Source organism: Tiliqua scincoides, chromosome 16 (genome assembly GCF_035046505.1).
Source record: "Tiliqua scincoides isolate rTilSci1 chromosome 16, rTilSci1.hap2, whole genome shotgun sequence".
Classification (NCBI taxonomy): Eukaryota; Metazoa; Chordata; class Lepidosauria; order Squamata; family Scincidae; genus Tiliqua; species Tiliqua scincoides.
Window position 1 is genome coordinate 2,890,746 of NC_089836.1, and position 14,557 is coordinate 2,905,302.

A 14,557-nucleotide genomic window follows, 5' to 3' on the forward strand; every position below is an offset into this window, starting at 1 on the left:
GATCTGGTGGGACTTCCAATCAAGGGTCCCTTCGAGGTCAGCCCACGGCCACTAGCGCCTAAGGCAGCTAACTAACTCCACCGCCCTCTCTTGCATGGCTCCCAAGTGGCACACCAGCCCTCCCAAGTGGCACACCAGCGACTACATTCGCTGCTTCTCTTCTTCCTGCTTCCTGGATTAGAACAGGAAGAAGAGGGAATGGACTAGAAGAGCTAGTGTGGAAAGGAGAGTGTTGGGCTAGAGTGTCGAGGGGTGAAAGAGGAAGTGTGGAATGGAGAGCGGTGGGCTAGAGCGTCCCTGCTAGATCGGGCAAGGTTGTGTGCAAGCAGCCCTGATTGCTTGAACTCGCTGGCTCTGCATCAGGGCTGCATTTCCTTTGCTCCAGTAAAATCATGGACCTGTGTCGTTTGCAGGTGCCAAAGCAGCTTTCCTAGAAGAGGTTGCCCAGCTGGAAGCCTCCTTGTCCGATTCACAGAGCTGGCTAAAGAACGTCAGCGGGGCACTGGGTTGCGATGGCCGTGGCGTCCCCAAGGCCTGCGTCCTCCTCTCCGACATTCGTTCCACCCTGCAGGCCACACGGCGTGAAGTTCAGATGGCTTCAGAAACTCTGGCCACAATGGTACCGGGCTCCCAGTCTCCCTCAATGGCTGTGGGTCCACCAAACCCCTCAGCGTCTCGTCTGAGAGGCAGAAACCCTTTTCCCCCCACAACTGCTCAAAGCTGAGGTTGTCCTATGCACAACCTCAGAAGGTTGTCTTGATCTATCTATGGTCCTGGAAGCGGCCAAACAAAAAAAAAAACCCTTGGAATCTCACAAGCAGCCTTCCGCTGTCTGCTGGTCACAGGTAGACTGCCTCTAGATGTGGAGGCTCTGTGTCGTTTTCATGGCTTAGAGCCTTTGACAGACCTGCCTCGACATCTTCTAACTTGTGGAATTCCATACGTCCATTTCAAGGAGTAGCCGGGATAATTAGCCGCTAAGGATCAAGACACCTGGCTATAGTTCCCACAACCCTGCAATCCCTTGAGCTGCGGGGAGGGAATTCCACCAACCAGGTGCCACCACCGAGAGGGCCCTGTTTCTAGCTGCCATCTCCCTCACCTCTGCTGGTGGCAGCACAGTCAGAAGGGCTCCCTCTGATGACCCAAGTGGACAGGTAGGATTATATGGTAGGACTGTAGAGATTGCACCCCAAACCGGTAGTCACTTTGTTCTTTTCCCTTCTTCCGTTCGAGGTGATTCCTCCTGAGATATTGCAGCCGCCCACGAACTGGAGCAAGCAGGCCCTGGAGTCCAAACTCCTGGCCAGAAGGTAAACATCGTGCTTTTTAACAACTGGGTTAAAAATTTAATCCATTACATTAGTAGGCAAATAAAGCGGCACTTGAAAGGATTGAGTTGAAGACTTCTTAATTGTTTGATCAGAACCCAGCCAGATGCAACCAAAATCTCCCTTCTATTCCCCTTTTGTCTTTCCCACAATGGGATGTGTCCAGAAAGTCTACAAGCAAGTCTACAAGAACATAAGAACATAAGAACAGCCCCACTGGATCAGGCCATAGGCCCATCTAGTCCAGCTTCCTGTATCTCACAGCGGCCCGCCAAATGCCCCAGGGAGCATAAGAACATAAGAGCAGCCCCACTGGATCAGGCCATAGGCCCATCTAGTCCAGCTTCCTGTATCTCACAGCGGCCCACCAAATGCCCCAAGGAGCACACCAGATAATAAGAGACCTGCAAGGCTTCCTGGGAATTGTAGTTAAGAACATAAGAACAGCCCCACTAGATCAGGCCATAGGCCCATCTAGTCCAGCTTCCTGTATCTCACAGCGGCCCACCAAACGCCCCAGGGAGCACACCAGTTCACAAGAGACCTCATCCTGGTGCCCTCCCTTGCATCTGGCCTTCTGACATAGCCCATTTCTAAAATCAGGAAGTTGCGCATACACATCATGGCTTGTACCCCATAATGGATTTTTCCTCCAGAAACTTGTCCAATCCCCTTTTAAAGGCGTCTAGGCTAGACGCCAGCACCCCATCCTGTGGCAAGGAGTTCCACAGACCGACCACACGCTCCCACTGTGCCCTGGGACTCAGAGCGTTGCTTTAGGTTCCACTCCTAAAGATCGTGGCGGATAAGGACATATCTGCTGGGTTGGGCTTCAAGACCATCCAGACCAACATCCTCTTGTCCAGAGCGGCCCGTCGGATGCCTCTGAGAGCGCCACAAGCAGAGGGTTGGACTAGGTGGCCTCAGAGCCCCCTTCCAGCTCTGTGATCCTGGGAAATCATCTCCCTCTCCTGCCATTATTCCCCAGCAACTAATATGCACAAGCAAACTGGCTCTGGAACTTCCCATGGATAGCCTTGCCCTCCACTAATTCATCTAATCCCCTTTCTAAAGCCGGCAGCCACCTTGTGGCGCTGAGTTCCACAGGCGAACCATGTGCGCCGTCAAGAGGTTCCCTCCTTTTGTCCACCCCGGATCCTCTATCTGTCCGTTTCTGGGGATGACCTGAAATCTGTTCTTGAGGGAGACAAGGCAAGCGTCTCTCTCTTCATCTCCCCCGCCCCCCGCTTTATATAAATATTGTAAATAACGTTGATTACTTTGGCATCATCCTTGGGCGTGAAATGCCAGGGGTGAATCTCAAATGATGTGGGGGGCATTTGCACCTGCAGAAAAAGCTTGGGGGAGATTTGCCAAGGAGGGACCGTGAGCAGAATTTGGGGTAGCGGGGTCGTTCCAGCTCTCTCGCTCCGTCGTGGGCGATACCAGGGGCATCTTGGTTGCCTTTCTGGAATCTTGGATCTGGCAGATAAGATCACTGTGTAAAGGGCCTCACCACCTTCTCTCCACAGCCACCTGGAGGCGGCGGCTTTGGTGGAAGAGATTGCACGGAGGGCCCTCCTTGCGTCCAACACCAGTTTTCTGCTTTTGAAGAGCCTCATAGAGGACAACGCGACACTGGAGTTCAGGAGGCAGATAGAGGACAGGTGAGCCCTTGGGACTTGAAACCCCCCAGATGTCCTTTGAGAGACTTTGAAAGAATAGTCCTCTTGAATATTCTTTTCATTCGCCTCGAAATCCTTCGCGATGAAGGTGTATAGGATGAAGTCGAGGGCAATATATATATTTTTTTCTAAAGAGGTCTCCAAGATGTGAGTCTAGCTTTCTCCTGGCCATGCTGTATGAAGGATGTAGGGCCTGACATCATAGGAAGCACTTGGGCAGGAGGGCGTCTTGGCAACTTCCCAGGCGCTAGCCAGTTGGCGCTGGCTTTGGCTGCAAACTTGCAGGCCTGTTTTTCTCAGAGCTCTGGAGAGGAACCAAGCTCCCTTCCCTGCTCTCCCTCCCTCCAAGTGCATCAGAAAACTGGCCCTAGATTCTCCAGGAATTGAGGTGGGGCCAGTTTGCAGGATGGCGTCAGAACCAGTTCCCTGTCTGACAGCCCTATTACAGCTGCCGGTCAGGAAATGGCACCCTTCCGGCTCAATGGCACCACCCTAGTAATGGCCGGACGGGGAATTGCAGCTTGTTGGCCCAGGAGGATCAGGTGATCTGGGGAGACACGAGGGGAACACATTGGCCTTCTACAAGCCTTTTCAGGGATTCCTGTTCAAATGCATTTTGCGATCTCATTACTCTTTCGTCTTCCCATTGAGCCAAAGGATTTACTTACCCATTCATTTGTTTACACACAATTTACACCCCACCTTTCCCCTTGTGTCATTGGAGCTCTCCAGGTGGCAAAAGTTTCTGTTGGCCTCTTCTTTGTGCAGGTCCCGGAGAATCCAAAGCACCCAGAAGGAGCTTCTGTCTGAGATGGAACAAGCCACCACCACGGCGAAGAAAATCTTTGCCTCAATCCATAGGACCAACACAGACAGAGCGAAAAACTTGTCTTTGATCATCACTCCGGAGCTGGTAGGTGGCCAAATCGCCACCTGTTGTATTATTTTCAAAGGTGCTTGGGGACTGCGCACCCCTGAAAAATAACTGCTCAATCTTAAACATGTCTACTCAGAAGAAAGTCCCACTGAGTTTCCATGAGACTTGCTCAGGAAATAGAATTGCAGCCTAATTGTGCCAGCATCAAGCAGGAACTACAGAGCCCATGAAATAGGGGATTGTGTTGTGTTGAACCCCTGCAGGGGCTGTGTTCACCTTTGGAGGCTGGAATCCTATCTATACTAACCTGCGAGTAAGCCCCACTGATTATAATGGGAGTTACTTCGGAGTAGATGCGCATAGGATTGGGCTATGTCAGATGCAAAGGAGAGCACCAGGATGCAGGTCTCTTGTTGTCTTGTGTGCTCCCTGGGGCATTTGGTGGGCCGCTGTGAGATCCAGGAAGCTGGACTAGATGGGCCCATGGCCTGATCCAGTGGGGCTGTTCTTATGTTCTTAACTACAATTCCCAGGAAGCCTTGCAGGTCTCTAGTTATCTGGTGTGCTCCCTGGGGCATTTGGTGGGCTGCTGTGAGATACAGGAAGCTGGACTAGATGGGCCGATGGCCTGATCCAGTGGGGCTGTTCTTATGTTCTCATGTTCTTATGGCTCTGACGTCCTTAAAGGATAAATCGGGCTGCCCTCTGTTCAAAGATCACACCAAATCATTGTTCAGTCCTCACCCAAATACACATGTTGGCAACCTTCAGTCTCAAAAGGCTATGGCATCGCGCTCTGAAAGGTGGTTCTGGAACAGCGTCTAGTGTGGCTGAAAAGGCTGATTCGGGAGCAACAATCCTTTCCACACTGGGAGCAAGTGCAGTCTGTCCCTGGCCTGTCTCCCTGGCTATGGGCCTTCCTTCTTTGCCTCAGACTGTTGGCCGAGTGTCTCTTCAAACTGGGAAAGGCCATGCTGCACAGCCTGCCTCCAAGCAGGCCGCTCAGAGGCCAGGGTTTCCCCCCTGTTGAGGTCCACTCCTAAGGCCTTCAGATCCCTCTTGCAGATGTCCTTGTATCGCAGCTGTGGTCTACCTGTAGGGCGCTTTCCTTGCACGAGTTCTCCATAGAGGAGATCCTTTGGGATCCGGCCATCATCCATTCTCATGACATGACCGAGCCAACGCAGGCACCTCTGGCTATGTGCTCGTTGGCTGCAATTTCCACGTGCAGCAGGCATGTTCACTCACCAGCGCAAGTGTCTTGCGCTGGTGAGGGAGGGGTCTGATAGCTATAAACTGCAGGGAATTAATGGACTGTGTAATTAGAAAGAATAATATTATTGTAAATTGTCGAGGAGGAAAATAGTGCATTACAGGCTCTCATTAAGCCCTGTTGTCAAATCTCCCGGTGGCAGCCAAGCGAGGGGTAGGCTTGGAAGCAAGCCCCCTCTACAGCGCATAGGGACCAGATCAATGAACCACACTGGAGGCTAGTTGCGCTGGCATTTGGCGGTCTACTTCTGGCGCTGGGGGGATTTGTCCCGGCCTTATTCAGAACTTTTTATCGTCGCTGAACGGCGCATAATCTCTCCCCAGAACAACCGCAGTCAATGCAATGGACTTGGTCCGTCCCAAGGGAAGCGCACCGAAGGCCGTGCGCTTCCCTTGAGAACGCTGAGCATGTGTTTAAATATCTGGTTCAAACTGATTGGTCGTGGCTGTGTCATGCCCTGTTAAGCGGCCGGGTTAGGCCTGACTTTTCTACGTACATGTCAGCCGCTCCGAGAATGTAACTGGGAAGCATGATAGGATAGAGGTACGTGTGCACCCCCGAGCATGTGTATATCAAGTGGACTCTTTTCTCATGCTTGGTAATTAACTGAAAGGCCAAACTGCTCTGGTATTTGATCCCACAGCGCTCCCTGGTGTACAGAGCTGAAAATCTCACCCGGGATGCCCAAGAGTTGGAGCGACGGGTCTTGCTGAAGGAGTCCTCGATGGTCAACGGGTCCTTTGGTGTACGAACCATGCTACAGCAGGATCTGCAGAAGTTGCAGCCTCTGGAAGAGGTCAGCATGTCCTAGAGAGGGAGCATTCTGCGGGGGGTGGCAAGCTCTCATTTCCAACCCAGATCTATGAAATGTATTCCAGAAGCTTGCTGGTGGCGTCACTGTGTTTATTTAATGTGTGTTTGCTGGTCTTTCCTCCAAGGAGCTTGGGGTGGTGCACATGGTTCCTCCCTCCCTTTTGTCCTCACAGCAACCCTGTGAGGTAGGTGAGACTCAGAGAGAGTGACTGGCCCTTAGGTTATCCAAGAAGCTTCATGGCCTGGTGGGGGATTTGAACCTGCCTCTTTCAGATCTAGCACCAACTCCCAAACCACTGCACCATCCAAACTCTTGCCGGAAGTGGATCCAAACCAATGCTAAATAGGCACCTCCGGTACCGCGGTGCTGAGTTCGAATCCTGCATTGCAGAATGTTTCTTAGCAAGTCCTAAAAAGCAAAGGAGACCTGTTCACCTTCTCCAGGCTTCTCCCAGGAAAAGAAACAGACAATTCTAGTTAGTTTCCAACTACGATTTGCCCCCTTAAGATAGGAAAGACCAGCCTCCTTTGAGAAATTGACTTTCCTTTGGCAGCTTAGAGAGGAAGGGAGTGTTGATTTCACTCCTAAGGAGAAGCAAAACTGACTTGGCATCTTTTTCCAGCGCTGTCCAACTCTGGTCCCGTTCAGCTTAGATTGGTAGTGATCTTCTTACAGTTCCATTCGGGACCTGTGCTAGAGTTGGGTAACTCACCAAACGGATTTACTAATGGGGTGATGTCCAGTCTCCCCAGCAGGGCTCCTAAAACAGGCCAGCAGCTTTTCACCGTGTGACCCCCTAACCGACCACTTGAACTAGAGTGTGCCCCCCTGATTGAGGAGACCTCCTTGCACCAGGGTGCGCAATCAGGTAGCAGCAGGACTTGGACCAGTGAGGGACCAGAATAGAATTACCACCCGCTGAGTCTGGGAAAGGATTCTGCTATCCATGCGCAAGGTCTCACTCCTGCCTTTCCTTTCTCTGCAGCTCTGGCAAAGAGCAAACAGTGCCCGCATCCTGGCAGACTCCTCGCTCTCAAGTGGAGAAGCTGTAGCAGCTGAAGCTAAGACCCTGCTGGCCAGCCTGGAGGGTAAAAAAAAACAGGCACCTTAAGCATGTCGCTCTTTTTTTATTTTTTACACCACCCAAGGAGCTCAGGGTGGTGTGCTTTTGTCGTCACAACAACCCTGTAAGGTAGGTACGGCTGAGAGAGAGAGTGACTGGTCCAAGGTCATCCAGGAAGCTTCATGACTGAGCAGGGGTTTGAATATGAATCTTCCAGACTGCCCAGCTTCAGAACTGTGGTGAGATGCGGGGCCTTTCCTGCCTTGGCACCACACACCAGCTCCCTATTCCCCCAATACCTCAGGCATAAAGAGGGGAGTGGCTTAATCTTTCATCCCCTTGGTCCTATCTCTCTGGACTTGCACTGAACAGCTTCCCTGCAGAATCCAGGCCGTCAACCTACCATGTCCTTCTCCCTAAATAGAACCATATAATCTCCACCTGGGGACAGAATTCTTGTCTCATGAATCCAACTCCCCCCTGCCCCCCCCCCACACACACCCTTGCAAGGCTTGCCAAGCTGGCAGACTACCAAATTCTTCCTTCCATCCTCACCAGGGATGAAGAAGGTTCTGGCGCGTCCAAAGGGCCCATCTGTCTTCAAGCGGAAAATGGCAGCCGTGCAGGAGAAGGGCATAGCGGACGTGCAGAAGAAGGTCAAGCAAGCCCAGAGGCTTCTGGGAGACTCTGCCTCTGTCTCGGCCAAAGCCCAGAAAACTGCCGGAGATGCGGCGTCTGTCGCGGAGGAAGGAGCTAAGGTATGGTGGGTGCAAACCTGAAGCCATAAGAACATAGAGCCATGCTGGATCGAGCCAAAGGCCCATCTAGCTCAGTTTCCTAACACTCACGTCAGTCCACCAGATGCCTTAGGGAGCAAATTGGCACCATATACTTGGCCCCCGTTATCCTATTGCCACTTCCTTGTATCAGGTATTCAGGTATAGCTGACTTCTAAAACCAGAAGGTTGCATATCATGGCTGGGCTTTTCCTCCGTCAATCTGTCCAATCCCCTTTTCAAGGCATCAGGGCCTTCAGATGCCATCACCACACCCAGTGGCAAGGAGTTCCACAGTTTCATGACACGCTGGGTCAAGACATACGTTCTTTTGTCTGTTCTCACTCTCCACACCAGTCGATTTTAGTGGCCGTCCCCTGGTGTTTTGTGGAAGGGAAAAGAACTTCCCTCTATCCACTCTGTCCACCTCTATACGTCTTTGGGCACAATCCGAACCAGGTCTGCTCAGAAGTACATCCTGTTTTGTTCAATGGGGCTTACTCTCAGGAAAGTTTGCAGCCTCCATCACATTCCCTCTCAGGTCCCAGAATGGCTTTAACCTGAGTTTGTTTTTTTTTTCAATCTCCCTTGATGCAGAAAGCCCAGGTCATGCTCAGAGATGCCAAGCAGGTAAAAAAACACAACCGCCGGCAGCTGAAGGCACAGATAGATCTGACCGTGGCAGAACTCTCCAGACAGGAGCAGGGGTCCAAAGAACTCACCAGCAAGCTGGAAGGGCCTGGCCAGGTCAGTGATCCTTGCAATTCATGGGACAAAACCCTTCTTTCACAGCACAGATCTAGGCAGTCCAATTCAAAAGGAAATCCCACTGAGCTCAATGGGATTTACTCCCAGGGAAGTGTGCATAGGATCACAATCTTGGATGCATCTCCTCTTTCCCTGTGTCCATTGGCAAATCCTGATTTGTGTCTGATTCCTTTCAGCCCATTTCAGATGGGGCAACTCTTAACGCCTATGTATGGGTTGGTTCCCACAAGACGAACCAGAGGTTGGTTCCCTCTGGTGCCCCAGAGGGCAGGCTTCTCCGTTCCCCGTCCCGTCGCCATCCCCTTGGGGAGAATTTCAAGATGCTGTCCGGTGCAGACATTTGGGGTTGTCCCTCAAAAGAGGTCCTTCCAAGTGTCTAGGTGGAGTGAAGCTTCAGGTCATGTGACTGTTTTTGGTGTCTTTCCCTGAAGGTTGGGATGGAGATGAAGGAGCTCAACCAGAGCCTCCGGGATGCCCAGAGCTCCTTAGAGATGGACATCGCAGCTCTGAACAAGCTTCTAACTGATCTCGGTGAGTGAACCATTCAGGTCTGAACTGGCCTGATCCATTGACCGGGAGCCAGAGGTCTTCTCCATGGCTCTGTTAACCCAGTTTAATTGGCTGCCCTTCTGCACTTCCACTCATGTCCACAGGAGGGCAGACTTTTTCAATCCCTATTTATTTACCAGCCCTTTATACTTTTCACAATGATAGTCAATGGGACTTACTCCTGGTTAAGTGTGGGTAGGATTGCAGCCTAGGATTGTGAAAATTTGTCCTGCTTGATGATGTCACTTCCGGTCATGACATCACTTCCAGTGGGTCCTGACAGGTTCCGACAGTGGGTCCTGGTGCAAAATGTTTGAGAACCACTAGTATAAATCACACACACACACAACACACCCCACCACCACGGCTACATTTCTGCAAGGGATGCTGATGTGGAAGGCAGAGACACATTTGGCTACTCTAAGCTTGCTCCCCTAAAGCTGCAAGTATAGCAGTCAGGCAGGGCCAGCTTTAAACCAGGTGGGCTCTGCACCTAAGGGGCTCTGCGCTCAGGTAAGAAAGGAATATTTTTACTAAATCATTTCACAGTCACTAAAACAAGTGGTTTTGGTTAACTGTTGACTTTGTAAAGGTCGTCTATGCATTGTTTCCTTGTAGGCTTACTAAGTGTCTGCGATTTAACATTAGAATGAGCTTAGATCTATTTGGCTCGGGACCTTCCCCAAAGCACAAAGTGCTGCCATAAGATGGTGTCAGCTGGGTGGAGAGTCCGGGAAAAAGAGCCCAGCTGTGACTCAGGCTTTTTGGAAAACTCAGTAGGGAACTAGGCGGAGCTCTGCTTTCATACTGAAGAACAGCCAGGAGGAAGGATAGACACTTAGGGGGTGGGGGTGGATTTAGTAGAGGGACCATACAAGCTCACCAGGCTTATTTGTGATCCTCTGGGGGATCTTCAAGAAGAGGCAGGCATTAGGAGGGGTGGTGTTCCAGAAAGTGGATGAGCAGCAATCCAAACCAGAGAAGCAGTGTGGTGTAGTGGTTAGAGCTTTGGATTTTTTTAGGCCTCCTTCAGCAACAACATTTGCTGGGTGACCTTGAGAGCCTCTCTGGCTCTCAGTGGAACCTACCTCGCAGAGTTGTTGTACAGGCAAAAGGAGAGGGTGCAACTGTGGATCCTGCCCCTTCTCCAGAGGAAGGGCAGTGTACAAATGTGAAAATAAATAAGAACGAAAACGTGGCAATTAAACACAAACACTGGAACAAATAAAAACACAATGACAGGTTTTGGGGGGGATTATCCGTCACCGTCTGAAACTATTAAAATTTGACTTGTGGGTCTAACACCCAGCAATGAGGGAGCCAGTGAGATTCTTGTGGGTGGGAGTTCCACTGTCTAAGCAGTACTGTTGTGAAGGGCTTGGACGCTGTTCTCAGCAGCAGCCCTTCATCAAGCAGGACGCCCCCCCCCATTTTTGCTCTCTCCTTTCCAGGCGACCTCGACCGCCCTGCCCAGGCGGAAGCTCTGCTCAACGCCAGCCAGTCCCAGCTGGCACGTTTGCGGGTGCGCCTAGCCGGATCCGGAGCGCTGGGGCAGAAGCTGAGCTCCCTGCAGCAGGAATCTGAACAGCAGCGGCAGCGGATCGAGGCCTTCGAACAGGACCTGGAGGAGATCCGAAGCGACAAGGAGAACCTGGAAGCCATTCTCCGGAGTTTGCCCAAAGACTGTTCAAGCTGGAAGTGAGCAGGACTCCCAAAGAGGGCGCCCAACCTCTGGCTGCCCGCAGGACTGTCGTCGCAAGCGTACAGCAGGTGGACAGAAGCCCTGTCTGCTCTTGTTCCCAGAGCAGGCAACAGCAGGAGTTCAGCGGGCAGATCACGATAATCAACCACCACGGCTTGGCACAGACAGTAGCGGTGAAAACACGGAAGCTCTTCAACGAGGGTCACCCATTCGCCAGGCCTTTGCCCTGCACTTTGAAGCATGCCTGCAACCAAGAGGACTAGGAACTTTAAAACAAAAACAAAAAACCAGTTTATTTTGTAAGGTTAAGAAAAAAAAAAAGCCAGTTGATTTCTCAGGAAGCCATATTCATTTCCTGCGCATTGTCAAGGGTTGGCGTCTTCTAAGCCTCGTCTTAGAAATCTCCAATTTCCATTGCTTCCGACCCGGCAAACCGCAATAAAGCAACTCCTTGACTTTCAGCCGCTTGAGTCGCCTCACTTTGCTCTTTCAACCATTTTCAGTGGTCATCCCATTTCAGAATTTCTTCTACGCGCTTTGGTGTGAGATGATGTCCTTGTTTTTTTCTTTCTGTTTATTTAGGTTTGGCACATATTTGCATGTTACTAAATAAGCTGTTTTTGTTTTTTGGGGGTTTTTTTTGCTGGCCAAAATAAAAACTTGGCCACGCTTTGACATTCATCTCGTTTTAATTTTCATCCGTGCTCTGGTCTCTAACCAGACAAAAGCGCAAGGGATTGCTGTATAGGGCAGGTTGTCGGAATCTCTGAAATATGTGAGGCTCATTGAAAAGTTCATAGCCCGTCTGTCCCCTTTACAGGTGCAATACAGTCAGGATTGTGAAAAATGTTCCTGCTCGATGATGTCACTTGTTGTCATGACATCACTTCGGGTGGGTCCTGACAGATTCTCATTCTAAAAAGTAGGTCCCGGTGCAAAATGTATGAGAGCCGCTGGTCTATGGGGCTGGGTGAGAGCAAGTCACCCATCACTCATCAACATCTCCAACACCTGTTGCTTCCTCGTCCACGCTGGTGTCCCTCAACTTGTTGAACGTTGCTGAGGACAACAAGACCTCAGCGTTCAGCAGTGGGGAGGGGGTTGCCTCACCCTTCTTCTTCTTCACTTGTTTCTTGGCATTTGGTGGGCTGCTGTGAGATCCAGGAAGCTGGACTAGATGGGCCTATGGCCTGATCCAGTGGGGCTGCTCTTATGTTCTTATGCTCCCTGGGGCATTTGGTGGGCCGCTGTGAGATCCAGGAAGCTGGACTAGGTGGGCCTCTGGCCTGATCCAGTGGGGCTGTTCTTATGTTCTTAACTACAATTCCCAGGAGGCCTTGCAGGTCTCTTGTTATCTGGTGTGCTCCCTGGAGCATTTGGTGGGCCGCTGTGAGATACAGGAAGCTGGACTAGATGGGCCTGTGGCCTGATCCAGTGGGGCTGCTCTTATGTTCTTATGCTCCCTGGGGCGTTTGGTGAGCCGCTGTGAGATACAGGAAGCTGGACTAGATGGGCCTGTGGCCTGATCCAGTGGGGCTGTTCTTATGTTCTTATGGTAGAGAAGCTGCCCCGACTCCTGACTAAGAGGCCAGGCAGGCAAGGTCACTCCTGAATCATGAGTGACTTGGGACTTCCAACAGGATGATTCAGAGCCTTGGCTTAGCTGAGCTGGGTGGGGGCCACACGGAAACTGCCTCACCCCAACTGGTCTTGTTTCTTTTGCATGTTCTTTTACAAATTTCTTTCAATCTATGTCCAGAGCTGAAGGAGAGAGATTGAAAAACAAAAGACTGAGTGCTTAGAATCTCTCTCTCATTTATCAAGTACCAACAGCAAAACCAACAGGTCTCTGCCCCTAGGAGCTTACAAATTACCTCTCAACAGCAGACCAGGCCAGCCCAGAACCTCCTGGCACCAAGAATGGGGGCAACCCATGCTGGCCCACTCCCTGAACTGGGAAAGGAAGGGAAGCAAAACAGAACAAGTAACTAGCATCTCCAAGGCTTTATCCCACTCTTTTCCTCCCTTCTCACTTGGTCTTCTGCTCCATCCCCCTCCTTCTTCTCCAAACCAGGTTGGAAGAGGAGATGGGGTGGCCATGACTGTGTGCCGCCCCTCCCCCGCCTACCTACCGCCTGAGATGATGGTCTCAGTTGGCCTCATGGATGGGCCGTCCCTGTGGCACTTAACAGAGAAAGCGGAAGGAGGAGAAAGTTTTCTGCTCACTTGCTTCCTTTGTTTTTCAACCCCTTTCCAGCTCTCAGAGTAGGAGAAGCAACCAGAAAAAATACCCACGTAAGGACGTTAAATCCCAGATCATCATGCCCACTTCTTTATTGCCGGCCAATGTAGACCAGCGCCAGCTAGGAGCTTGTAAAAACACAAGCGGAAAATGCTCGCATGCAATGGTTGATATGTTTCCAGTGCCAAGGAGTTCCACAGGTAAAAAGCAGCTTGCCCTCTCCCAGTTAGGGAGGGGCAGAGGGGTAGAACACACAGAGGGGCAGGGGCCAGTTCAATCCCTGACGCCATCTCCAAGTAGGGCTGGGAAACACCTCTGTCTGAAGACCCTTAAGAGTCACTGCCGGTCAGCGCTGAGACTACTAGGCTGGCTGGCCCACCGGTTTGTCTCACGAGGAGGAAGCCGATTTCACGTTGCCGTATTCTGAGATTCCGGACCCAAACACTGCACTGAACAGAAGGAGGTGGTGGAATTCTAGACCATTCCAATGGAGGGATGTGGTCCTAATTTTTTGGACCACCCATCCGATGTTTTGGACCACCCATCCACCAATGTTTTCCCATCCCCCCCCCAAAAAAAACTTGGGTTGCCAACTTTTTCCCCTGGTCCTGTACCTCTGCTGCCACCTTGATTGGCAGCCTTCAGTAGAGTGTCCCCTCCAAGCCGTGCAAGGCTTCCCAGGCTGTTTGAAGCACAGGGACGGGCCGTGCGTTATGGGGGCTGTTTCTGGGCTCGGATTGTGGCTTGTGGCTTTTTTGCTCCCCTCCCCCACTCTGAACATCAGTGTGTCGCCAGACAAAACCACCGGGGTGCCCATGTGCAGCTTCGGAGCCTCCAGGCGGAAAGAGTTAAACCCCGGCCAGAGCTTCCAACAGGTTGAGGCCTGGCTGTGGGGTTGTATAAGTCCATCTCCTCCAGCAGAGGGAAGTGTGAGGCTGTCACTGGGGAACCCACGGCTCATGAATAGTTTCGTTGACGGGGAGGCTGGGCTGGTGCGCTGGCCTCGGCGCACACAAGTGCCTCTCGCCAAGCTCCACATTAAGACGAGGAGAAGCTCTCGGGATCAGCGAAGATCAGAGAAGCCCCCGCTTCCAGGGTCTCCGGGGTGACCCCCAGCATGGCTCTGATGCTCAAAAACACACATCAAGGTAGGTGTGGGCTGGGAGGCGAGCCATGGGGCAGGTAGGAGGGAACGGCTTCTGGGCACACGGGTTGGAGAGCCAGAGCACCACTCATGCTCATGTTTGCCCGTCTTTTCTTCTGTGGCCCGCTTAGGGGGCAAAGCCTACAGACTGCTGAAGGCCAAGCAAGAAGGCAGACTGGAGGAGATCAATAAGGTGGGTGACCCCCCCCATTCTTAGTTTAGTCCCTTCCCATCCATGAACTCCAAAGTGGCAGCCCACTTTTGCGCTTTAAGGAATGGGGATGTGTCAGGCGGCTATCCAACAGGTCTCCCATTCTGCCTCTCTGCCCTGGG

General features: G+C 51.7%; 2 protein-coding genes across 5 annotated transcripts in view; both read left to right on the plus strand.

Annotated features, from left to right (window-relative positions):
• LAMC3 (laminin subunit gamma 3) overlaps positions 1-10,838 on the plus strand; it is a 36,022-nt gene extending 25,184 nt beyond the window's left edge. The window contains exons 19-28 of the mRNA XM_066610863.1: positions 414-619; positions 1,237-1,313; positions 2,864-2,998; positions 3,785-3,929; positions 5,810-5,962; positions 6,966-7,068; positions 7,602-7,801; positions 8,417-8,566; positions 9,019-9,118; positions 10,588-10,838. Of these exons, the coding sequence (XP_066466960.1) occupies positions 414-619; positions 1,237-1,313; positions 2,864-2,998; positions 3,785-3,929; positions 5,810-5,962; positions 6,966-7,068; positions 7,602-7,801; positions 8,417-8,566; positions 9,019-9,118; positions 10,588-10,838 (1,520 nt within the window). The remainder of the gene's footprint in view (positions 1-413; positions 620-1,236; positions 1,314-2,863; positions 2,999-3,784; positions 3,930-5,809; positions 5,963-6,965; positions 7,069-7,601; positions 7,802-8,416; positions 8,567-9,018; positions 9,119-10,587) is intronic.
• Positions 10,839-14,036: 3,198 nt separating this feature from the next.
• Positions 14,037-14,557, plus strand: part of AIF1L (allograft inflammatory factor 1 like) — a 16,734-nt gene continuing 16,213 nt past the window's right edge. For 2 of the 4 annotated variants that reach the window (XM_066610742.1, XM_066610741.1), the window contains exons 1-2: positions 14,037-14,228; positions 14,356-14,417. In XM_066610742.1, the coding sequence (XP_066466839.1) occupies positions 14,198-14,228; positions 14,356-14,417 (93 nt within the window). In that variant the 5' untranslated portion in view covers positions 14,037-14,197. Of the gene's footprint in view, positions 14,229-14,353; positions 14,418-14,557 lie in introns of those variants that run through there. The other 2 variants (XM_066610744.1, XM_066610745.1) reach the window with 2 other exon arrangements.